This window comes from Scyliorhinus canicula, chromosome 8 (genome assembly GCF_902713615.1).
Source record: "Scyliorhinus canicula chromosome 8, sScyCan1.1, whole genome shotgun sequence".
NCBI classification, from domain to species: Eukaryota; Metazoa; Chordata; class Chondrichthyes; order Carcharhiniformes; family Scyliorhinidae; genus Scyliorhinus; species Scyliorhinus canicula.
The window spans coordinates 145,938,460-145,965,461 of record NC_052153.1 but is presented as its reverse complement, the minus strand read 5'-3'; the positions used below and the strand labels follow the sequence as shown (position 1 = coordinate 145,965,461).

Below are 27,002 nucleotides of genomic sequence, written 5' to 3'. Positions count from 1 at the left end.
TTCTCCCTCTGTGTACCCGGACAGGTGCCGGAATGTGGCGACTAGGGGATTTTATTGCAGTGTTAATGTAAGCCTACTTGTGACAATAATAAAGATTATTATTATCTGGTTATTATTATTACAACTGTTGACAGCTGCCTCAAAATATGCCGGAGGAGGGGTGGGGATGTTGGAAAATCTCGCTTATGGTATTTGATTTGTAGTTGTTGTTGTGAATAACATTTGAGGTACAACTATTTACAAATCAACTGAATCGCCTTTGATTTTGCATGTTGACTTGTTTTTTGCTGTACAGTTTAAATGTGCAGATAACTGTTGGGTTTTGTACATTTTCAATTTGTACAGATTTATTTGCTGTTTAAAACACAAACTGTTAAAGCTGAGAGTGTTAGACACTATGAATTAACCACATTTGGCTTATTGACTTAACAATTAAGATGCTTGCTTCTTTTCACTGTGAGTGTGCTTGTCACCCCCATAATGATTGATGTTGAGATTCCCTGGTTGAATACATTTCCATTTTGTGGGAGAAATGGAGGTTAGGTGGCACAGTGGTAAGGCAGCTCTGCCTCTCAGCCAGATACTCTGGTTCGAGGCTTACCCCAAGACATAATGGCCAGGAAAGGTGCGCTCATAACATGTGCAAGTATGAACCTGCAAATCTATCTAACGCACACCATTGGCAGGTGGTAATAGTGGGAGAGAATTGAGTTAAAAATGCAATGGAGCCTCTCCAAAAGCTTCAGACTGCCACATGCATGTAAACTTGCATGTTGCCACAGCAACTTGACCTCCCTGACAGATCTGTAACATATTGCCATTTGTGTGAGAAAAGAAAACGAGCTGGATCAGTGATCATTTTGAGGATGAATGCAGTAAAGTAGATGTTGAAGATCCATGATCTCATAGCCCCTTTCCCTCCTGAAGGTAATTTTCTTGAAGACAAGACCCAGTGAAAGTAGAACGTAAAATGGAATTAGTAACTTTAAAATAAGTATGGTGCTGAAGTTGAATTATTTTTATTTTAAAGCACATTTTTCCATTATTTGCCTGTTGCAGCCTTTCATGTCACCTCGTTATCCAGGAGGCCCCAGGCCGCCCCTCAGAATACCAAACCAGGTAAAATTTAATTTCTACTGCATGATATTAAAAAGCCTCCTTCATATTTATGTTGCATCATATGAAATGTTATACTCCATGCGATTTGCCATATCGTTACAGACATTTGTTCTGTTGAAATATCTATTATTATTTTTAAACTTTTTGTTATGTGCTACTATTGCAGAAAATGAACTAAAAACAGAACACATTATACACTGCAAAACACATTATACACTGGGGACAAATAAAGTAGGGAAGGTGCCCACCTCATCACCTTTCCACCCACCTCCGAGCTCACCCTGAAAATGTGGGGGGGTGGATGTGTACCGAAATCAGCAGCCTACCTGCCATATTCAAATAATTAATTAGGGACCAACTTAACTTGTTAACAAGCCAATTGACCCTGAAAATACTCTGCACAGATCATGAAATGGTTGGTGTGGGCAGTGGGGCAGGAGTGGGAAGGCTGTTTTAAAAAAATTGATTTTAAAGTTTTTCAAGTGCAGTAAGGACAATGGGATACTATCTTTGTGGGAGGGCAGCCAGGGGATGTATCTTTGGCACTTCGGGGGGGAGGGTGGGGGAGGTGGGGGGAGGGGGGGGGGGAGGTGGGGGGAGGGGAGGTGGGGGGGGGGGGGAGAGCACCACCCTTAAGACAGCATCTCCCACCATGGTGGAAGTTAGATGCGGGACTGTTGGGGGACCGAGGGTTCTGTGACAAAATTGAAAAAGTAATCGAGGACTATGTAGGTTTAAACTGCACGGGTGAGGTGTCAAAGGCGGTTGTCTGGGAGGCTTTAAAGGCAGTGGTGAGGGGTGAGGTGATCTCGTTCAAGCTAGGCTAGAAAAAGAGGAGAGGTTGTAACGTCAGTGGGTAATAGATGAGATGCTGGAGGTAGACAGGAGGTATGCAGAAGATAGGGACCCAGCGCAGTTGGAAAAGAGGAAGGAACTCAAGGCGAGCTTTGACTGACTATCTACCAGGAAAGTGGTACGCCAATTGAGGCGAGCAAGGGGGGGAGTTTACGAGCATGGAGAGAAGGCGGGCCGTACATTGGCGGGTCAGCTCCGTAGGGAGGCAGCGGCAAGGGAAATTGTCCAGGTGCGGGACAGGGCAGGGAATTTGGTGGTAGCTCCAGAACAGATTAACGAGGTCTTTAAGGAATTCTACGAGAGATTGTACAGGTCAGAGCCACCTGGGGAAGGCCAGGAGATGCAGGAATATCTGGATGGGCTGGTGCACCTAAAATTAGGGGAGATGGACAGGGCTAGGTTAGAGGGGGCGATATTGGAGCAGGAGATAAAAGATGCGATTGGAAGGATGCAGTCGGGGAAGGTGGCAGGGCCGGATGGGTTTCCGGTGGAATATTATAAAAAATTCAAAAATAAACTGGTACTGCTGATGGTGGGGATGTTTGGGGAGGCGATAGGGAAGGGGGTGTTACCACAAACTTTGGGGCACACATCGATTTCCCTGCCATTTAAGAAAGATAAGGATCTGACGGAGTGTAATCTCTAAAGTGGTGCACGTGAAACTGGACCCGGGCCCCCAGGAGGCCATATTCGGGATTGGGAACGGGCGCGGAGGCAGATGTTGTAGTCTTCGCCTCATTAATCGCCCGAAGGCGGATCCTGTTAGGATGGAAATAAACCTCTCCACCCTGTGCCCTAGCATGGTGGGGGGACCTGCCGGAATTCTTGACGCTTGAAAAGGTCAAATCTGAACTGAGGGGAAGGATGGAGGGGTTCTACAATTCATGGGTGTTATTCATTATGCACTTTCGAGAATTGGATCACATCGAACATTAATGGGGTTGGGGGCTGGGAGGGTTGTTAATGGTGACTATGGGTGATTCCTGATTCCTTGTTGTCATTTGTTTATGTTTACATGCGGGCCAATGTCTGGGGTTTGGTGGGAGGATGGGATGTTGTTATTGATATGGGGATTGACATTACATTCGTTACTGATTATTGTTTATTGTTGGGTGTAAAATTGTGAGAAAATGTGAAAAAGGAGAATAAAAAATATTTTTAAACCAGACAAAGGGCAAAATTCTTTACCTACCCGGCGGGATGGGGGGTCCCAGTGTAGCTGAGTGGCGCCAACCACTCCGGCGTCGGGCCTCCCCAAAGGTGCGGAATTCTCCGCACGTTTAGGGGCCAAGCCCTCACATTGAGGGGCTAGGCCTGCGTCGGAGCGGTTGGCACCACACCGACTGGCGCCAAAACCGGCAACAACGGCCTTTGACGCCCGGCGCCGGGGCTGGCCGAAAGGCCTTAGCCGGTTCGCGCATGCGCCGGTGCGTCAGCTAACGCTGACGTCACCACTGGCGCATGCGCCCTGGGGGATTCTCTTCCGCCTCCGCCATGGTGGAGGCCGTGGCGGCGGCGGAAGAAAAAGAGTGCCCCCACGGCTCTGGCCCGCCAGCCGATCGGTGGGCCCCAATCGCGGGCCTGGCCACCGTGGGGGCACCCCCCGGGGTCAGATCGCCACGCGCCCCCCCCCAGGACCCTGGGGGCCCACTCGCGCCGCCGATCCCGCCGGCACAGAGGTGGTTCAAACCACGGCGGCGGGAGAGGCCTCTCAGCGGCGGGACTTCGGCCCATCCGGGCCGGAGAATAACGGCAGCACAGAAACCCGTAGCCTCCCGCCGGCCCCCGCCATTCTCCGAGGCGGGCGGTGGGGTTGGTGGCACGCCGAAGTTTTGCGGGTGGGAGAATTCTGGACAAGGCGGGGGCGGGATTTTCGGTGGCCCCGGGCGATTCTCCGATCCTGCTGGGGGTCGGAGGATTTCGCCCAATATCTCCCCTTTCTTCCTACCCACCTGCTCTATAAAACGCACCACATCCGATCCCGTGCCCCCCTCCTCCCTGAGCTGACCAAACCTTCCCCACCCAAGACCCTGGACCTCTGGACTCATCTCGCTCCAGGAGCCGTGGGCTGCCTTCTTGGCCTTGCTTGAAATCTTGGCATTGCCCATTATTGCTTCCTTTCCGCTGCCAGGACAGTTGGAGCTGCTGATCCATCAGTGAGGTGTGGAAGTCCTTCGCTGCCCCAATTTAGCCTGCCCGCAGTGGGGTATGGCTGTGGAGTGGGCTGGCACAGAGCGGATCAGCTCCACGCCGTCTTTGTTTCCAGAGGGTGAGTGGGTGGCGAGCCATCTGTTGCCCTGTAATACTCTGCCTGTGGCTTGATGCTTTCAATAGTCATTTCTGATTGCGGGTGAGGCTAAATCAATAACCGTGGGCGAGATTCAACCACCGGGTGAATCCCGCAAGAGCCGGGCGCCAGGCCGATCACGAGTCACCCGACATGCTCTGCCCCGCGTAATCTGGATCACTCCCTCGCCGGACGTGATCCAGATCAGCATATTTGAATGAACCATTAGGCTTATTTAAATAACTGGACACCGCTTCGACCTGGTGCCCGGGACTCAACGGCCACGTCTGCGAGACCTCAGCTGGATGCCATTTAGCTCTGGTTTCCACAAATGTGGACCAGGTATGACAGCACCTCAGGGGGTCTCACAGGCCATTAGAAACCGCTGACCGGGTCAGGAAGAGGGGAGGGTGGTATCCTGGCTCTACCCCGGCACTCGGGCACCTTGGCACTGCCAGCCTATCACTCCGACAGGCGCACCACCAGGGTGCACGGGGCACTGCCAGGGTACCAGGCTGTCAGTGCCAAGGGACCCAGGTGTCATGTTGGCACTGCCAGGGATCGAGCCCGGTGGGGTCTTGCCCATCAGAGAGTGGGGTTTCAGGGGCCACTAGAAGGTTGGGGGTGAAGCGGTGATGTCTAGAAAGTAGGGGGGGTGGGAATGGGAATGCCTGATCTGTGAGGATCTCGTCGCCAGTGCAGGAAATCACTTAAGTGTGGCCTCGGCAGGGAATAACTCTGAGATTTAAAAAACTAGCAAAGTGCTGATGAATAAATAGCAGGCTGAATCTCAGCACTTTCAGCCACGAAGAAATACCCCGCCAAACACACCCAAAAGCAGACTTTTTTTCATGTCCACTGAATTGCGCCCTTTTTTGTAATATTTTCCCTTTTTTGGGGCTGTGAACAAAGAAATATTTTATAAGTAGATGCACTGAATAAATTATTACTGATTTCTTAAAATGAATTACTGCAATGATCATTGTTGTGTCTTTGTAAAGTAAAGTTGCCATAGTCTCAGATGACCATAGGCTCCTTTCCCCTTTGAGGGGGAGAGCTGACTGGTGGTGATTTAACCTGAGTATCACCATGCCTCCGGCGAGGGACAAGGTTAAGAAGGCAGAGATGAGAAGACCTTCATGAATAACCACAACGATATGGGAATTGAACCCGCGCTGCTGGTCTTGCTCTGCATCACAAACCAGCTGGCCAGCTAAGTGGAAAACTTTGTGGAGTTGCAAGTGTTGTATTCTGGTATGTTGCTGGAATAATGTTCACGCAAAATTAAATGAACTTTGGTCCTTGGAAGCTCTCAATGCATGCTTCAAGGACTAGACAAACGTTTTGGCAGAACAATTTGTGGATCGTGGTGAGGTGTTGATTTTATATGTTGAACTCCACACATCTTTAAGCAGTCTTCAAACTCTTGGGCTGTAAACTGTGGCCCATCGTCACTCACAAAATGCTCCGGTTTTCTGAATCTCCCCAAATTTCTCAATGGTTGTTCCGCAGTGGTTTATTTTATTACGACCACCTCAGGCCATTTCTTTTAAATTTTAGAGTACCCAATTCACTTTTTCCAATTAAGGGGCAATTTAACGTGGCCAATCCACCTACCCTGCACATCTTTTGGGTTGTGGGGGCGACACCATGCAAACACGGGAAGAATGTGCAAACTCTGCACGGACAGTGGTCCAGAGCCGGGATTGAACTTGAGACCTTGGCACCTTGAGACAGCTGTGCTAACCACTGTGCCATCGTGCTGCCCCCACCTCAGGCCATTTTGAGCGTGCGTCTACAACAACCATGAACATGTGGCCTGGTACGCGATCGGGCCCCACTGATCGTCGGGCCGGCCTCTCTGTTGGTGGGCCTCCTTTCTTCCGCCTGCAAGCCTGGATCCATGCGCATTTTTGTGCGGGGCGGCCTGGGGCAGGACGGCCACCACGTATGCGCTAGTTGGCGGCGGCCCAAATGCGCATGCGCGGGACCCAAGTCGCCGTGTCTTTTATGCGGCGCCGAGCCTCTGATGCCGCACCGAGGCCCCGCCCCCGTAAATCGCACGACGCCCCCGTAAATCGCACGACGCCCCTACTAGCCCCATGGAGGGAGGAGAATAGGGTTCTGGGAACGGGTGCCGACACCGGAGTAAAACACTCCGGTTTTTAATCCGGCGTTGGCACTTAGACTCCCGTTGGGAGAATCCCGCCCTCTGAGTCTTCAGTGCAGCTCCTCAAGATCACATATGCTGGTTTCATAGACAAGTGATTAAGTTTCCATTTATAGATTGTCTCAGGGGTTAGGGAGAAGTCAGCCCCATATCGACCTCCATTTTGATAGGTTGTCCATTCAGTTTTGGCACTACCCAAAAACGGTGTGACTCACCCTGGACTGAGATTACATTCAGCTTCAATTCTTCATCAGAATTAATTGCTAAAGATTCACTTTGGTTTTTTTTTCTTCTTCTTGTGAATTTTCTTAGTTGAATTTATTTTGTTCCTTCCTTTAAATGAGTTCTGTGACTTGCTTTTAGCATTCTTCACTGGAGACATTATTTTTCTCCAACAAGCTTTTGCTGTGTGGCCAGTTCTACTCCAATTTTTACATTGGCTGCCCTTACTGCAGCAACCAGCCTGTGAATGACCTGTTTTTTGCACAGTGATGACACGCCTGTGGCTGGGTAGTCCTCTTCTGGGTGGCAGCCAGTTAATGGATCCTTGCGCTTGCTCCCAGCTGTGATTGCTCCATTGAAACGGCAATATCTAATGAAGTCTTCAGACTGAGATATCGTTTCTCACAATGCCCTCATTTTTCACATCACAGACCAATCTCTAACTGTGTCGTTAATGAGTCGCCAAATGCAAAAACCTCTGCAAGCCGCTTAAGGGTTTTGATGAACTGCTCAGTATTTTCCTTTTCTAACAGATTCCTTCAACAAAATCGAAACCTCGCCGCAATAATTAACGGCTTTGGTGCATTATGGTCTTCTAATAGATTAACCAATTCTTTATACATCTTATCCCCAGGTTTCTTGGGCTGAACCAAGTTTCTTAACAAATTGAAAGTTTTGCTTCAGATTGTATTTCGGAATACAGAGATTTTAATCCTGTCCAAAATCTTATTGGCTGCATATAATAATGGAATCTTTCTGTTTATGATTTCCAGTTCGCTGAGTCTTCATCAAATGTGCCCATCGCGCCACAATTTTCCGCCATTCTTCATGGTATCGGAATGCTCTCCCAACGTTCTTAAATTAATGGTCTAGTTAAATGAAGTTGAATTACCAATTTGTAACACCTTTCAATGTAAGAATCTTTTGTTCTCAACCCCACTCTACCACCTACACGTGGGAAACTCTGCAGCCTGAACTCCTTGAATTAAAAAAATTTTTTCAATAGAATTTACAGTAGCAGAAGGAGGCCATTCGGTCCATCGAGTCTGCACTGACCCTTGGAAAGAGCACTCCACTTAAGCCCACACTTCCAACCTATCCCAGTAACCCCACCTAACATTTTTCTTTGGAAACTAAGGTCAATTTATCATGGCCAATCCACCTAACCTACACATCTTTGGACTGTGGGAGGAAACCGGAGCACCCGGAGGAAACCGACGCAGACACGGGGAGAATGTTGGCAGTTTAAAATTGGTACGGGCCCGACCTTTGAATTTTTTACCCCAAAAACCTTACCAGTGCCGATGCCAGGTGTGAAAACTCATCTTCTGTTAATCTGCTTCAACATCGAACTTCAAACTTTGACTTTTTCTCCTTCTCCTGAAATTTCTTTTCGTGATCCGTTACTCATTACCATTTTTCCTTTTGTAGCTGTTGTATCTTTGTACTCGCTGTCTAAAAGAAGAAGATTGCATGTGGGTTGAATTGCCGAGATTATTGGCAGGGGGCATTTAATCAGGTGGGGGGGGGGTACATTGTGTACGCACTACCTTCCTGCCTCCACCTTGATTAACACCCGACTGAAGCCTGTGGACAACCTTCTTTTCTTGTTGCCAATTGAGGTCCTTAACTGTGCAATTAATGCCCACTTAAAGGCCTCATCACACCACCATTGGTATTTAAAAAATGGTAAATGGGGGAATTACCCTGTAAGGTGAACGACAAACCCTGGTGTGTTTGTTTGCGGGCTCTGGAATGGGGTGGGGTTCCCTTATTGAAATGCATTTGATGCCTAATCGAGGGATCTGGCATTGGAAAAGTGGAGGTGAGGGATCTACTGAAAGCCACGCTACGCTCTTTCTGCTGATCCCCACTTCTTCAATCTCCTTCCTGAGATCCCCTTCCCACCATCACTCATCTGTACCTTGATAGCTAAACCCGAGGCGTTGGGTGGGTGCAGTACCAGCAGCAGCCACTGCCTCTCCACTGGCGCTACTGAGTACAGAAGAGATCCTGCCTCTGTTCGAAGAAGGATTTGAATCATATTGGATTTGAAACGTTAGCTCTGGCCAGAATTATCGCGCCTCCCCCGCCCCGGTCCACGTGGCGGCTCGCCATTGGCTATCAATGGGATATTCCGGTCCCATCAAAGTCAACCCCGTCAAACAAAAGGCAGTAAGGGGGAAAGTGTAAGGCAGAGAAGACATAGTCAAAAATCAAAAAGGGTGACAGTACAAGGTACAGCGACTGAGGGGAGCTCAGTGAATAGGCCCAGTAATACTAAAAGGAAGAAAACGGGAAGTAAAAACATAAATTGTAAGCGACATGGCAGGTTGTTACATGAAGATATGGGTTCAGCGACAAGGAAAATTAGGAGAAAAGTTAAGAGGAAATATAACGTAGGAAAGGTTACTGATTGAGGTGTTAAGATTCAAAACAGAGGTATAAAAGCCAACATAAGTGTACTTTACCTGAATGCACGTAGTATTCGGAATAAGGTAAATGAGTTGATGGCGCAAATCATCGTGAATGACTATGATTTAATGGCCATTACTGAAACATGGTTAAAGGATGGTCACGACTGGGAGTTAAATATCCGAGGGTATCAAACTATTCGGAAGGACAGAGTGGATGGTAAGGGAGGTGGTGTAGCTCTGTTATTTAAGGATTACATCCGGGAAATAGTAAGGGATGACATCGGTGCTATGGAGGATAAGGTTGAATCCATTTGGGTGGAAATCAGGAATAGTAAGGTGAAAAAGTCACTGATAGGAGTAGTCTATGGGCCACCAAATAGCAACATTATGGTGGGGCAGGCAATAAACAAAGAAATAACTGATGCATGTAGAAATGGTACAGCAGTTATCATGGGGGATTTTAATCTACATGTTGATTGGTTTAAGCAGGTCGGTCAAGGCAGCCTTGAGGAGGAGTTTATAGAATGTATCCGCGATAGTTTCCTAGAACAGTATGTAATGGAATCTACATGGGAACAAGTGGTCCTAGATCTGGTCCTGTGTAATGAGACAGGATTGATTAATAATCTCATAGTTAGGGATCCTCTTGGAAGGAGCGATCACAATATGGTGGAATTTAAAATACAGATGGAGGGTGAGAAGGTAAACTCAAACACTCGTGTTTTGTGCTTAAACAAAGGAGATTACAATGGGATGAGAGAAGAACTAGCTAAGGTAGACTGAGAGCAAAGGCTTTATGGTGAAACAGTTGAGGAACAGTGGAGAACCTTCCAAGCAATTTTTCACAGTGCTCAGCAAAGATGTATACCAACAAAATGGAAGGACGGTAGAAAGAGGGGAAATCGACCGTGGATATCTAAGGAAATAAGGGAGAGTGTCAAATTGAAGGAAAAAGCATACACAGTGGCAAAGATTAGTGGGAGACTAGAGGACTGGGAAATCTTTAGGGGGCAACAGAAAGCTACTAAAAAAGCTATAAAGAAGAGTAAAATAGATTATGAGAGTAAACTTGCTCAGAATATAAAAACCGATAGTAAAAGTTTCTCCAAATATATAAAACAAAAAAGAGTGGCTAAGGTAAATATTGGTCCTTTAGAGGATGAGAAGGGAGACTTAATAATGTGAGATGTGGAAATGGCTGAGGAACTGAACAGGTTTTTGGGTCGGTCTTCACCGTGGAAGACACAAATAACATACCAGTGACTGATAGAAATGAGGCTATGATAGGTGAGGACCTTGAGATGATTGTTATCACTAAGGAGGTAGTGATCCTTAGTTTGCTACTTAAGGACCTTAATCGGCCTAAGGGCTATCCGCAATCTTCCTGCTGCTAGTAAAATGCCAGCAGCGACAGGAAGGCACCAGGCATATCACCACCTCAATTCCACCAAATTTCCCACCACCCAGCATGTTTGGTGGGGCTCCATAAGTTCCAGCTGATGATTTTGAAAAAATATCACTCCATTTGGTTAAAACACCAACTTGTATTTATATAGCGCTTTTAATGTCATAAAATATCCCAAGCTCCTCTACAGGAGTGTATCAAACAAAATTGGACCCTGAATCACATCGGCAACATTGGGAGAAATTATCAAAAGCTTGGCCAAGGAGATAGGTTTCAATGAGCGTCATAAAGGAGGAAAAGTGGATGACAGGCTTAGGGAAAGAATTTCTAAAACTTGGGGCCTTCGGCAGCTGAAGGTGTGGCTGCCAATGGTGCAGTGATTAATGGTGCACAAGAGGTTAGGATTGGAGAAGCACGATATCTCGGAGGGCTGGAGTAGATTACAGAAATAGGTAGGCATTAGTCCATGGAGGGATTTGAAAGCAGGTTTTGAGAATTTTAAAATTGAGGTGTTGGTGAACTGGGATTCGATGTAGATCTGCAACTCAGGGATGATGGACAAAGAAGATCTGGTTAAAATTATGACACAGCAGCAAGGCTTTAAATGACCAAGTTTATGGAAGTAGAGATTTACCACTAGTAACTTGGAATTCTAATGTTGAGAGATTTTAAAAAGGGCATGGTTGAGGATTTCAGCAGCAAATGAACAGAGGAAGGAGCAGAGTTGAGCAATGCCACAGAGGTGGCAATAGATGGCCCGAATTATGGTGCGGATATGTGGTCAGACATTCATCTTGAGGTCTGTTTCAGCCTCAGGTAGTTGCCAGGTTGAGGGAAGCATTGGTTGCTATGGAAGCATTTTAAGGCAGGGACTGCCGACTCCACTCAGTTAAAATTTGCCACAAATTTTGAGAACACAACATTGAGACCAACTGGGGATACCGGCCTGAGGGCAGAGTCAGTTTCCAAATTGGCCGTAATTAGATGGCACCGGCTCATGTCAGAAGGCCACCGGTTCTGAAACCACAGTAGCCCCACCAAGAGTGGTGGGCCCAGCTGAGGGCTTAACATGGAGCTGGTTACACTGGTCTGCACAGCAGCAAGCAAATAAATAGGATCCAGGCTGGTAGATGTATCGGAATGAAAGGGAACCCCTCCACTGGATTGGTCTTCGTGTTTGTCTCGGAATGCTGCCAACTCTTTGTGGCTTGGAGTCTCTGGCTCCGCTAGGCCCTGAGCCTCCAATGAGCTGGCGGTCTCCATGCATGGTGGGGGCCTCTCAACCACTGATATAATGTTAGTGATGTTGCTAAATCACCCTAAGTGGGGTGTTAGCCATGTAAATTGGCTGCCCACTTGCCAGGCCAGGCAGCTGGTCTGCTTCCCAAGCTAATAATGATAATAATCTTTAGTAGTGTCACAAATAAGCTTACATTAACACTGCAATGAAGTTACTGTGAAAATCTCCTGGTCGCCACACTCCGGCGCCTGTTCGTGTACACTGAGGGAGAATTCAGAATGTCCAATTCACCTAACCTGCACATCTTTCGGGACTTGTGGAAGGAAACCGGAGCACCCGGAGGGAAGCCACGCAGACACAGGGCGATTGTGCAGACTCTACACAGACAGTGATCCAAGCTTGGAATCGAACCTGGGACCCTGACGCTGTGAAGCAACAGTGCTAACCACAGTACTACTGTGCCACCCACATGAAACTTCCTGGGCTGCCGGGATACCTCTGCTTTCCCCTATTTTCCAAGCCCCATTGATTCCAAGCCCTGTCAGCATGGGGGTGGAGGTGTGGGGCGGGGCGTTGCAGGGGACAGGAAAATACAGCCCAAGGGATTCCCAATATCAGTTGGGGGTAATGTTTGCTCATCTAATGCTGGATGTCTCACAAGCAGTCTGATATTTCAAAAACAGAAGAGATCAAGAACATAATAAAGCAATTCATTCTAACTACAGCAGTTCATTTTGAATCCAGTTTCCTTCCTGTTAATAGATATGGGACACAAAGTACTGGCCCATGAAAGGGAATAACAAAAACATCTGTGCAAATGTTTTAATACTTTTCAACTAAGTGATTACAAACAGACAGTGTAAATTCTTTGCACTACTGTAAGTGCTATCGGAATATATTCCTTTTGTGTTGGGCCTTCATTTAAAAACACAAACACTCGGCAAAAGGTTTTGCCAATCCATAACATTTTAGAATAGTGAGGGATAATTCCATCATAACGACTGGCTGGGAAACTTTTGGAGTAGACGAACACCAGCTTTACACCCAAGTAGGAGATAAAACCAGCATTGCACCGGGAGTGCCAGTTTCCCAACCAGTGAGTTATGTTCAAATTCTCCCCCCCCCCCCCCCCCCCCCCCCCCCCCCATGGGGGGCACCCATGTTTGCTGAATGTACAGAAACTAGTGTTGCAAAATTAATAACGCTAAAAACACCAACATTACATATTCTGATGGGGGCATAAAGAAACTGAGCTGAAATGTATTAAGTCTAAAGATGTGCAGGTTATGTGGATTGGCCATGATAAATTGCCGCTTTGTGTCCAAGGATGTGTAGGTTAGGTTAAGGGGTTTGGGGGTTGCGGGGGATGGGGGGGAGAAGAATGGGTCCAGGTGGGGTGCTGTTTCGGTGGTTTGGTGCAGACTCCATGGGTTGAATGGCCTGCACTGTTGGGGTACTATAATCATATGAAAAATAATGTGCAGGTTCTGCTCACCAAACTATGAGGTGATCCCCTAAATCAGATCAATTTGCAAGGAGTTTAGAAAAAAATGAAAGAATAACCTGTTAATGTATTGTCATTTTACAGATTATGTTTAATCAACCACAGTTGCAGATGAAAAAAATTTGTTTTGGAAAACCAATGGAATTCAAAACTAAACATTCTTTATTAATCACATATCTTTATCCTTAACTGCTTGATGATAATGTTGGTGGTCCAGAGACTGAAAAGCATAAAGTTTGTGACTAGAACATTTTTATTAACGAGTCTTACCAGGTACACAAGTAATGGATTTATCATATTGCGATAAATACGAGAAGCTTTCTCCTCATGTTAATAGTTTTTCTATATTGCTACTGAAATTAATTGAGAGCAGTCTGAAAGTGTATTTTAGTTACACTATTTTAGCTACACTATATTTTAATTAACTAACTCATTTTTCAGTACTTGAACAATCAATAATAATTATTGTGAAGGTTAAACTGAAAACAGGAAAAATAATGCAATGCGGTGGTGCATTACTGCACACCAGTAGAGAGTGTTGCAATTTGGATTTCTGCCGGCAATTTTCCACATGCTGAATGATTTGGAGGCTAAATTGGGTAGTCCCCGAAAAGGATGTGGGAATCAAGATGGGTGCCATTTTCATGGAACCTGCACATTGTAATGCATAGTGAATGCAGCCAGTGCTATCTGTGCTTTACTTTGGCTATATCATCAGCCGGAGGCCCAATATTGTTTCTTGCCAGCACTACTTAAAGCTACCCTGCACTAGTCTGTATCTCATGTAACAGCCCGTTGTGCATTGGGAATAGAATGGATCAACAAACAATAATGTATGACCATGGTTTTCCGAACTGCATTGGCGGTCTTGGGGGGAGGAAGCGGAACAGAGGAGCGATAAGGGCCGGGATTCTCCCCTACCCAGCGGGGCGGGTGGTCCCGGCGGGACGGAGTGGCGGGAACCACTCCGGCGTCGGGCCGTCCCAAAGGTGTGGATTTCTCCGCACCTTTAGGAGCCAAGCCCTAACCTTGAGGGGCTAGGCCCGTGCCGGAATGGTTGGCGCCCCGCCAGCCGGCGGGAACGGCCTTTGGCGCCACGCCAGCCGGGGCCGAAGGGACTTCGCCGGCCGGCGGAAGTCTGCGCATGCACGGGAGCATCAGCGGCTGCTGACATCATCCCCGCGCATGCGCAGAAGAGGGGGTCACCTCCGCGGATGGCGAACGCGGAAGGAAAAGAGTGCCCCCATGGCACTGGCCTGCCCGCCGATCGGTGGGCCCCGATAGTGAGCCAGGCCACTGTTGGGACACCCCCTGGGGCCAGATCGCCCCGCGCTCCTCCCCAGGACCCCGGAGCCCGCTCGCGTCGCCTGGTCCCGCCGGTAAGGTAGGTGGTTTGATTCCCGCCAGCGGGACCATCATGCCAGCAGTGGGACTTCGGCCCATCGTGGGCCGGAGAATCGCCGGGGGGGGCCAACAGGCGCGGCACGATTTCCGCCCCCGACGAATCTCTGGTGCCGGAAACTTTGGGAGACGGCGGGGGCGGGATTCACGCCGGCCCCCGGCGATTCTCCGACCCGGCGGGGGGTCGGAGAATCCCGCCGAAGTTCTGTGTTCACAGGGGCAGGAGGCTCTCTTGACACACAGTAATTATGCACATCAGTGCTTGGATTTGAGCTCTGAGGAATCGGATGCAGTGTTGCAAGCAGTTTAATAAAGTTCAGACAAGTAGTCAAGATCAGCAAAGACAGCCTCAGCCATTGCTCATTTCACCACACCACCATCACTCACCTGTCAACAATCTCTATCAATCAGGACTCATACCTGAAATTCATATGCTCAACCTCACCCTCACACAATTAACCCTGCTGCAAGCCTCACAAGTTGCACATACCACCAGCTGTTCAACCATCGCAGTCACATCACACAAACATACTGCATGGCACTCACTAACACATTTTCCTTTCTCTTGCAGGACAAGGTGGCCCAACCCTGATACAACGGGAACTCTCCAGAGGTAGAGAGGTACACCTGCACGTTCTAACACACATGGAGGAGGAGATGCTGTCCCACATGGGAAACAACTTGCTGAGGCAGGAGGACAGCTGAATCCATTGAAGATGAAAGTATCCTAAAACTTAATCCTCATTCTCACATTCCACTTTCCCTCATCCCACATTCTTTTCTAATTTTCAAGCTGCAGATGGTTAAAGCATCTCTTAATTCCCTTCAACACAACCTTACTCTTGTTCCATTTTTCTTTCAGATAATCTAAGAAGTGCAACCTAGCCAGGCAGTGGAGGAAGACAAAGAAGATAGTAATGATGAAGACACACATTCATTTGATTTTGCACTCGCACTCACCAGCTCATACGCTGAAAATGCGCTTATTTTAGAGGATAGCACGGAGGGGGGATCTGCACATAATGGGACTCCGGGTACAAGCACATAGCAGCCAGAGTAGAGACTAGGGTGGTCCCAGGTCACCGGAGGGTGAGTGCATACACAATCATAGAATTTACAGTGCAGAAGGAGGCCATTCGGCCCATCGAGTCTGCACTGGCTCTTTGAAAGAGCACCCTACCCAAGCCCACATCTCCACCCTATCCCCATAACCCAGTAACCCACCCCCAACACTAAGGGCAATTTTGAACACTAAGGGCAATTTAGCATGGCCAATCCACCTAACCTGCACATCTTTGGACTGTGGGAGGAAACCGGAGCACCCGAAGGAAACCCCCACACACACGGGGAGAACGTGCAGACTCCGCACAGACAGTGAACCAAGCCGGGAATCGAACCTGGGACCCTGGAGCTGTGAAGCAATTGTGCTAACCACCATGCTACCGTGCTGCCCTAGATTATCTGCAGGAGACTGAGATGAGTAGTTTCCTGGCCCAGGCATTAGGTAGCCTGCCTGGAGGTCTGAAATTAATGCCAAGGAACATGGTGAAATCTGTCCCCAGCTTGACATAGGGCTTTGCCTTGAAGCTCATTCTTTCCAACATGGTGGCCAACTCCATGAACACACTTACAAACCCATCCATTGTGCAACAAATGATGGCTGATTCCTTCAAATGTACCATAGGAAGCTTCGATCAAATGTTTGAGTGCTGCATGGGGTCCCAGATTATTACCATGCACGTTTGGGTCTAAGCCGTTCAAGTTCAAACTGCTGCCAATCTGGCTGTGGATATCAACGTTCAAATGGCTTGCAAAGTCTCACATCAGGCCAGCAACCTGTCCACTGACAGGTTACTGGGCTACTGAGACAAGGTCCCAGGGAGAGCTGATAGTTTTCTGGATGGCAGAATCCATGCTCCCCCCACTGCCACTGTGCCAGTGTTCCTGGTGTTGCCTGTCAACTAGCCAGCACAGACAGCCGTCTCGCATGCCGAGATGGCACAGTCTGAAGCTGGGCCCACAGGGCCAAGAGCTGCTTGAGGAAATCCTGCAAGGCCATCTGCAGTTTTTTCTATTGAATGTCAGAAGTGTTCCATCGGCCATGCTGCAGCTAGAGGGTACCACTCTATCTGCAACACTAGGCCTGACAAAGACAGGCACCAAGGGAAAACACAAGATTGAACACTTGATTGTGTACGTAATATTGTTGGATAAAGTTGAGAAGGAATTTTACTTTGTGGTGTCAATACTTCAGGATTCTAGCCAAGAGGACACTAATGGTAAGGATGGTGAGGTGGGAATTGTGGAGCAACAGTGATCTGGAGCCTTTCAGAGGTCAGCCAGGGTCTTATGAGATGCTCTTGGAAAACTCATCTGGAAGAATAATGTCCTGGATGCTTCCTTATTCTCCTCTTTTTTTCTCTTCCTCCTGAAGTGATCACCAAAGCCCTGGTCATAAGGACAAGACTGTGGAGGACACAGAAAACTGTCATAAATGAGGAGGCATTGAGTATGGAATTCTCCCCTGAGATGTTCATACAGTGAGACCATTACTTCAGAGTACAGATGATTTGGTCCCAAACCTTTCTAGTTGCAGCAGTGCTGCAACTAGTAAACCAGTAAATGTGCTGTTTGCATGTGGTGGAGGGGAATCATCAGCCATGAATTTCAGTGGGTAATATTTCTCACTGAGCAGCTGCCCTATGGTCCAAAGTGGTGACTCGCAGGTGGCTGGAACGGCTGACTAGCGCCGGATAAAAGCATCCTGGCAGGATAAATAGGACTGTTAATAGAACTGGCGAGGACCAAAATGACAAAGCGGGAACTAAATCAGCAATGAGACTGACTGACGCTACCTTCTGTCCCCTCTCTGCATTCTTCTGGCACACACGTGGAGACACCTGCACCTGCTCCCTTCAAAACATGGACCAGAGTTTTAGTCTCCCCCCGCCACTTGTGGTTTCTGGGAGAAAGGGTGGAATGTAAAATAGCATGGATGGGAGTCCCTCCAGGATCCCACCCTCCCCAACTCTGGTGTGATTTTACGGTGGAGCGGATAGGGACTCGGATGGAAAGCCCGCACATACCCCGGTTAAGACCTTTAAGTGGCCACTTAATGGCCAGTCGGGGACTTTTCCTGCCCTGCCTCAATTATTAGGTTTGCGAACACCCGATAACTGAGAGTGGGAAACCGAAAAAGTTTTCACCCTCAATCACGGGCAGGATGTGGGGTGCCTCAATCAGAAGACCCTTTCAGACTCGGGCTGCCCTTCCCTCAGGGACCAGAGAGCTCCGCCCTCCCTCCCCTCCAGCCTACCCACTGACAGCAAGATGACCTCCCTCATAACCTCCCAGAGCATGAAATAGCAAGGAGCCTGTCTAAAGTCAGAACGGCTGCGATATCTACCGATACTCCGGATGATGGACACCTGAAAATTTAGGCCGTGGTAATCGTCACAAACTGCATCAGAGGTTGTCAATTTTACATCACTCATCTCCTGTAGGGCTTGTGGTGATGTGCATCACTGTAAATACACAAGGGGTTAATGTAAATACATGTAGACTAACTAGACACTAGAGGGAGCACCAGAGACATGACACACAGACACTCAACCAATAGAACAGTTAGATAGGACACGACCAATGGGCATTCACGATACACACAGAGGTGACATGATCACAGGAGGGCATTACACCAACCCATATATAAAGGACACCACACACATGATCTGCCTCTTTTTCCAGTGGAGAGTCAGTGAGTAGAGACACAGGGTTGATTCAATATCACTCCCACCACGTGGATTGTCGCAGACTGGTTAGTCAGTCTGGGTAGCTATAGGAGGATTAACAGTAGTGTCGAACCCGAGTAATAGAAGTGTAAATAGTTTAATAAACATGTTGAAGTTATTTCCATGTCTGAACCTTCCTTTGTCAAGTGCACCACAAGGAAGCCGCTTATGCTACACCTGGAGCATAACAAGACAGGGCTGACACCAGCGGAGTGAAATTTTGTGGCTTTTTATTCCTGACCTACAGACTTTGGGAATGTGTTTTTAAAGTAGCATTTCTGAAAATGTAGTTATATTCCTCTGTTGTCCTTCTCTTCATATCCCCAGTGCATATAAAGGTAATTATTTGTGTAGCTAGGCTGTATATTAAGACTTTTTGATCCTTTTCTGCCTTTGTTAGTTTGTGGGTTTTTTTTCCCTTTTTGATTTGCCTCTTATAAATTGTCTCTGTTGAGCATCTTAATTAGGTTCCAAAAACTATCAAAGAAAACTCGGTGTACGTTATGATAACTCTTTGCTTCCAGAATATTGGGTTTGTGCATTAGCCTATGTTCCTAGTTCGAAGATTTACTCAATGGGAGTGTAGGCTGAGATGAGAACAACACAGTAGAATTTCTGAATCTACTCACATATCTTGTAATACATGTATAGCGAACAGTTATATCTAATATATAATTAAACTAAAAGTAAAAATTTTGGTATATTAAGATTTTGATTGAACGAGTATCACATCATGGAATAGAAATAAATACATTTTTAGCTGAGTGCATTTGTTCTTTTTCTTTTCTATCGCCAACAGTCACTTGGAGGAGTTCCAGGAACACAACCATTGCTGCCCAGTGGGATAGATCCAACACGGCAGCAAGGTAAGTACCTTTCTCAATTCCAAAATATACTTCATATTTCTTGATCGTGGTTTTACAAAATGCTTCAAGAATTTAAAACAGGTCTAACATTTTGTGATTTTCTTTGTGGCAGTGAGGTGGAATTGAAGCCAAAAAAAGAATTGAAGGCCTATGCTTTGAATTGATTTTAATATACAGGTGCTTTTTTTTTCATGAAATCAGTCCCAGTGCATTCTTGCACTGCAGGATTGGTGACTAAGGTGTACAGAGGACGGTGTGGCTGATTCTCCGACCTCCTCGGAAATAGCTTAAAACTTTGCACTGTGAACAAAAGACCCCAGATTTTCATCATGGAAGAGGGAATCAGGAGTCATGAATTTTTCCGATGTCCTGATCCTGCCTCTATCCTGGCAGGACTGGCCAATGGGTTATTCATCAGTGGGAGACAGGGATGGCCCAGAGCCTGGCCTGCTGCCCCTCAGGATTATGCTGAAGTGGTCAGTTAAAAAACATATCTCCTGTTCACTGAGACAGCAACCCAGTTCTCTCATCTGTGTATATCCCTCATCCTCCCTTCACCCTCATTTCACCCTCCTCATGCAGTCATCAGTATCTACTTCATAAACAGAACTCTTGAACCCTACAATAACATTTGGAAGCCTTTGAAAAGCTAATAAATCTGTCAAAATAGCCAAAAATGACTTGAATACGCACTCAAAAAACAATATTCTCTTAGAAGCTCATAAACCTGTCAAACAAGCTCACACTGTAAAGGACAGTTGTGTAAACAATTCCCGCAGTGCAGAATCCAATTATTAATTTGAAAGGAAGCCAAGCCACCAAACTGACATTCCCCAGCACAAAGCTTAAGCCCTGCAGTACAGAATCCATTCATCCCTGTGAAAACAGCCTGAATCTCAGAGATGTCGAAGCTATCAGACAGCCAAACAGATGGCTGGGCTGTTCTTTAAAATATGAATGAAAGCTCTGACATCTGTCAACGACTTGAAATAGCAAAACTTATAGCTAAGCTCTTTGTTAAAGAATGAATGAAAAAATTACAGCAATTAGCCATTGATCTCCCACAGGGCTATGCATTATAGTGTACAATTCAGAATAATACTTAAACCAGCGGATGCTCTATTCTGATACATCTGAAGACTTTTCCATTTATGCAATCCTGTGCTTTCACTTGAACGTTTTCCAGTGCTAGAAATAACAATTTCACAAACACATTATTCAATAGTCACTTACTGTTTTCAATCATAGCTCTGACACAGTTCACTTTAGTAAACACAGATATAACACAGGCTGCAGAATTTCATGTTGAACTGTAAAGGGGGAAACATCATTTTAGTCACCTTTTATACTCTTTCCACCTTCAATCCATGGTTCACACCACAACTCACCGGGTGTGATTTAGAAAGGCTCAATTAGAATTTCAGAAATGTTGAAATGTCCACTTCTAGCATGGTGTTGGCAATTTCTAAACATAGAGTATGGAGTTCCCACACCAACCCAATCCCAGCACCACTGAAAATAATCAAAGAACAAAGAAAAGTACAGCACAGGAACAGGCCCTTCGGCTGTCCAAGCCTGCGCCGACAATGCTGCCTGTCTAAACTAAAATCTTCTGCACTTCCGGGGTCCTTTAATCCCTTTAATCCCATCCAATCGAAGATGGATATGGGGTCAGGACGTTTTGCTTCCACACTCAGATTTTTCTTCCAAATGGCTCCATGCAGTCCCTATTACGGAGCACAAAATGAGGCCCAAAGTCTTCAAAAATCTACCCTGTTGTGGACAAGACAGTATTAGAAATGTCAACAATACAGTATGGAAAGATTATGCACAATATTTACAAAAAGTGTACCCTGTACTTGAAATGAAATGAAAATGAAAATCGCTTGTTGTCACTAGTAGACTTCAATGAAGTTACTGTGAAAAGTCCCTAGTCGCCACATTCCGGCGCCTGTCCGGGGAGGCTGGTACGGGAATCGAACCGTGCTGCTGGCCCGCTTGGTCTGCTTTAAAAGCCAGCGATTTAGCCCAGTGAGCTAAACATGCTAAGATGCATAACAAATTGCATCTTTGAATTGAATATAACACATCCCAATTTGGTTAAGATGGCATTAGGGGCTGGTTTAGCACAGAGCTAAATCGCTGGCTTTGAAAGCAGACCCAGGCAGGCCAGCAGCACGGTTCAATTCCCGTACCAGCCTCCCCGAACAGGCGCCGGAATGTGGCGACTAGGGGCTTTTTACAGTAACTTCATTTGAAGCCTACTTATGACAATAAGCGATTTTCATTCATTTTCATTTCATTTTCTTTCATTTCATTTCATATACCATTTTCCTCCTCTTTGTGCCTTACTTCCAGTTCAAAGTTGTGGAGGTGTCAAGTGCGACTAGTTTTATAATTGTATAAAGCCAATACAAGCTCCATAAAACTTGACTTTGATGACACTATATTGAGTGCAAGATTTTGCATATTAACAAATTTAGCTCTATTTGATTTTACTTTTGGTTAATGTAAATGCATTTGTGTATGTTATTGTTACATTTAAAATATAATATACTATTCTTTTGAGAGGGAAATTTAGTAGTCTGCTACTGATTTTATTGCTGCATAACATATGTTCTAATTTATGAAATCGTAAATCAACTGAAATGTGCTACCCTTCCATCGTCCTTTATGATGATCTGAAGAGATTGGTAAGCCATGGGAGAGTTAATTCACATTTGTGATATTTTGCCAATCAGGACATCCAACCATGGGTGGACCGATGCAGCGAATGACTCCTCCAAGGGGTATGGTCCCCCCCTTAGGACCACAGGTAATTGCTAAATGTATTTATTTTATTTGCAGATCCTAAAGTTTGTGTACGAATAGGTCAGATATGCAATATATTTATTTGTAATTGACTAAATTGCGCATAAAAAATCCTGCCTGGCATGCAATCCATTTTTTGATGTAGATGTGAAACTTTTAAGTTTCCACTGAACTTTCAGTATTATTCATGTTAAAAACACAGGCCACTTCCTAGAATTTTACTAGAGAAATCATTAACCTACTTTCCTTTCTTTCCCCCTTCCTCTCTGGTTTTTCTTTTCTTTATGGTAGTCTGACCCTTGGTTATCATTGCAGAGTTACGGAGGAGGAATGAGACCCCCGCTGAATGCTTTAGGTGGTCCAGGCATGCCTGGAATGAACATGTAAGTAAAGTCATAGACACCTCTTGCATGTAGCCTTTCACAGAGAAACATTAACTAGAAATTAAAACATGGATATAAATAAGCTTAAACTAAAGAAGGCCATTGTTTCATTTGAGTCCACTTGTACCTTAAACTATATTAAATAATTGTATTGCTTGTTTCGCATTGAAGTTTCTGCTGGTGTCACTGTCACTGTTACAGAAATGGTAACTTGAGGCAGATTAAGGCTGGAATTTTTCTCTGATTTAGATGTTTTTATAAATTCAGTCGCCTGATTAAATGCTGATTGGAATTCATCCTCAATGGAATATTGTAATGTATGGTAATTCAATGCAGACGTTGTAATGTATGGTAATTCTATTCAGTGACAAACAGTTCAAGATTTGCAACAGATCTCTGGGTTAAATTTACTTTGTAAATAAAATAAATATGTATATATGCTATACTATACACAATAACTTTTTATTAAAATCATAAATTCAACTTTCCATTTTCTAATTGCTGGACATACATTTTAGTAATTGCACTTGTTGCAATAAAGTTGAAATCTTGGCTACTGTAATTATAATCCACACTTCTTTTATTAATTTCACATCCTATTGCTGAGAATATGTAACTCTATCATAACTATTTCTTCTGCGGTTAAATGATGGAAAGTGCTCATCACCCTCAGCAGGTTGAAACCCAACAAATGGCCAGGCAACTTTCTATTTGGATGTAATTTGTATCAAAAAACCAGCTAAGATCGCATGAATCTCCAAAGATATGTGGTTCATAGTTTTCTCTGACTATAGAGGAATGAAGTGTATACAAAAGGGCTGGCGCTTGAAACATGTTCATGAAATTATAATGATCAAAAACAGATACATTAAATTAGGCAAAAGTTAATAGCCAACCGCTTTCAAGGAGGCAATTTTGGAGCAACTTGTACTGTAAAGCAACAATAATAAGTACATTGATTTCGTGTAATGCTAATTTGTGCTTTGATGTTTGTCTCCTTTTGAAGAGTGCTGAAATATAGTTATATTGCTGTGTGTTGTGAAATTAGTTGCAGCAATTTACTGAGAGACATGTGTAGGGATTTAGGGTTTTGAGGTATAAAACCCTTCTGATTAAAAATTCGAAGGTCTGAATTCTTATCTTTTAACTCTAGGGTCCTCAGTTGCATTTGATCTACGAGGTACGAATAACCAGTATTTATGAATCAAGTAAAATTTGTTAAGCAAAATTTTGCATAAATTTAATAAGACCACAAGATACAGGAGCAGAATTAGGCCATTCTGCCTATCGAGTCTGCTCCACCATTGAGTCATGACTGATATGTTTCTGATCCCCATTCTTTTGCCTTCTCCCCATAGCCCCTAATCCCCTTCTCAATCAAGAACCTATCTATCTCTTCCTTAAAGACACTCAGTGATTTGGCCTCCACAGCCTTCTGTGGCAAAGAGTTCCACAGATTCACCATCCTCTGGCTGAAGAAAGTCCTTCTCATCAGTGTTAAAAGTTGTCCCTTCAGTCTGAGGCTGCGCCCTCGGGTTCTAATCTCTTACTAGTGGAAACATCCTCTCCACGTCCCTCCATCTAGGCCTCTCAGTATCCTGTAAGTTTCAATAATATCCCCCTTCATTCTTCTAAACTTCAACGAATACAGACTAGAGTCCTCAACCGCTCCTCATATGACAAGTTCTTCATTCCAAGGATCATTCTTGTGAACCTCCTCTGGACCCTTTCCAAGGCCAGTGCATCCTTCCTTAGATACGGGGCCCAAACCTGCATACAATACAATCGTGAAGACAACATTCCCATCTCTCAAGATCCCAGGAGCTCCCGATCATTGCCAACACAGACGGTGTCTTTCTCTTCTCCGTCTTTGAATTGATGTTGAACTGTGTCCAGAAGAGTCATACCACAGAAGCCATTGTAACACTCTGCCAACGAAGAATATGATTTTGCAACTTTTAGCCGCCAGTCTCATATTCCGGGATCCCTTATTTGAAAATAGTCCAAATTCACCTCTTTCAGTGGCTTAGGATACGAGTCATTTCATGTCACCCCAACTCTACAAACCATGCTTTATGAATCGTAAACTGACTCACAGCTCTTATCTATTTTTTTTTTATAAATTTAGAGTACCCAAATCAATTTTTTCCAATTAAGGGGCAATTTAGCATGGCCAATCCACCTGCCCTGCACATCTTTGGGTTGTGGGGGTGAAACCCACGCAGACACGGGGAGAATGTGCAAACTCCACACGGACAGTGACCCAGAGCCGGGATTGAACCTGGGACCTTGTTGCCATGAGGCAGCAGGGCTAACCACTACGCCACCGTGCTGCCCTCACAGCTCTGTCTATTACTTCCTTGGGCCCTTAGGTTTACATTACTTTGCAAACAAATAATAAATTTCCTCGAGATGCAGAACAGTTACCAACAAAGTTACATCCTGCTATCAATAACACTCTACACCTTAATATCAGAAAAGATAGAAAAGTTTCCCCCTAATTCAAATGTCCTACCCTCGAAATATAGTTAATGAATTAAATCACTGCATGGCTGTTTAAAAATAAAACATGAGATCTTCCGACTGTTCACACCGGCGGGATCTCCCGGTCTTGCTGTTGGTGCACCCCTGCTCTGGGTTTTCTGGTTGCATGGCACGAAGTCAAGGGGAAATCCCATTGACAGTGGTGGGACTAGAAGATCCTGCTGTTGACCAGTGGCGGGCCACCTCCTGCCACCGAGAACATAATGTAGGGAGGCCAGAGAATCTCGCCCACGGTATCTTTCTAAAGTTCAAACTACTTTTAGTCATTTCTTCAAACTTTTGTTGGCTAATCTTTTTAATGCAGCTTTTCGCTTACATTACATAAATATTGACACAAAAGCATTCCGCATATGATTAATGTAACACATGTAGGTGTATTTTCTAAGTTAACGTTACCAGTAGGAACTCTGCCCCAATGACCAAGTCACGGCACACTGCCTGTAAATTTTCATCCTTTAAAATTAATTGGTGGCATACCCACAATTTCTTTGTGTTACTGGGAGTCAAAGTAACTGGTTAGCAACGGGAATTCAGAATATCAGCCTTACTTGTCTTGATGGTTTATATGTGGTGTGAGCATAAACTATCCATTTTTTTGTAGTTTTGTGCTAGTTCAACTACTTTGAATATTGTTATGAAAACCAAACTTACCTGGGTGTTGAGAACAGAGGTCAGGAACGTCAACTCTCAATGGACCGTGGAGCTTTTGTACATGCACAGACTGGGAGTGGGCTGCACGTGTGCAGATCTACAATTTCATGCTCTGTGGGCTCAGCTCGCATGTGCAAGAAAGAAAATATTGTGAAAGCTCAGGTTGGATGACCAGGAGCGGAATGCCATCGAGCAAAGTCCAAGGGAGTGAACAGGGAGAGTTCCCACTTCAGTTAAAAAGAAAGGAGCACAGAACAAGGCTCCAAATAGGAAAAAGACTGGGGGTAGCAGTGCAGAGAGCTCAAGGATGGCCCTGGTAATTGAAGAGAACTCAGAAGAAGCCCTGAAGGTCCAAGAAAACAGCCAAAGTTTGGTGATTCCATGCTGCGGGCTATTGGGTCAAAGATACTCTTTTAGAGCAGTAGTATTCTGCTTGGCACGGCCGAAGAGCTGAAGTTATGTTTGTGAGTTGGTGTTTGAGCATTGAGTGTATATTTAGGAATCCAGGGTAAGAGAATCTCGGGAGACAAAATTGAAACCTGTGAGGTAGGCCATTGTGGATGCCGTCTGAGTTGGAGCAATTTTTCAAGAGAAATCCTCGGTCAAATCTTCGAAGTGAAGACTGGAATCCCTCATGAGAGAAGCAGAGTTTCAGTGAGATTAGTTGACTCGGCTGATGTCTGGGTAGGTTGCTGAGAAATCACACTGGTTTGGTTATGCGACCACAGTTTGCATGCTGATTGAATGTTGGAATATAAGATGGAGCGGCACAGTTGCACAGTGGTTAGCACTGTTGCTTCAGAGCACCAGGGACCTGGGTTCGTTTCCAGGCTTGGGTCACTGTCTCTGTGGAGTCTGTATGTTCTTCCCGTGTCTGCATGGAATTCCTCCGGATGCTCGGTTTCCACCCACAAGTCCAGAAAGACGTGCTTGTTAGGTGAATTGGCCATTCAGAATTTTCCCTCAGTGTACCCGAACAGGCGCTTGAGTATGACGACTCAGCGATTTTCAAGTAACCTCATTGCAGTGTTAATGTAAGCCTACTTGTGACACTAATAAAGATTATTATTGTAAAAAAAACTCTCTTTCTGACCTTGTAAAGTTTATTTTTATTTGTTCAAAACCCGTGGAATCTTCTGTCTTTATACACTGATCAAGTGTCTTGAATCTCAAATTTAGTCTACTTTAAACAAAACTCCCTTACACCATGTGCATCAGACTTCATAATAAGTCTCTTATGTTGCATCTTATCAAATGCTTCTGAAATCCAACACATATCTACATACAAGAGTCCTGGGCCAGCAGCCACCTTATTCAAGAAATTGTGACACATTGCTCA

At 45.4% G+C, this 27,002-nt stretch overlaps 1 protein-coding gene across 1 annotated transcript in view; it reads left to right on the top strand.

Moving 5' to 3' along the window:
• Positions 1–27,002, top strand: part of LOC119969926 (single-stranded DNA-binding protein 3-like) — a 483,574-nt gene that overhangs the window by 401,605 nt on the left and 54,967 nt on the right. Inside the window, exons 7-10 of the mRNA XM_038803895.1 lie at positions 1,060–1,119; positions 19,208–19,274; positions 22,016–22,089; positions 22,377–22,468. Of these exons, the coding sequence (XP_038659823.1) occupies positions 1,060–1,119; positions 19,208–19,274; positions 22,016–22,089; positions 22,377–22,468 (293 nt within the window). The remainder of the gene's footprint in view (positions 1–1,059; positions 1,120–19,207; positions 19,275–22,015; positions 22,090–22,376; positions 22,469–27,002) is intronic.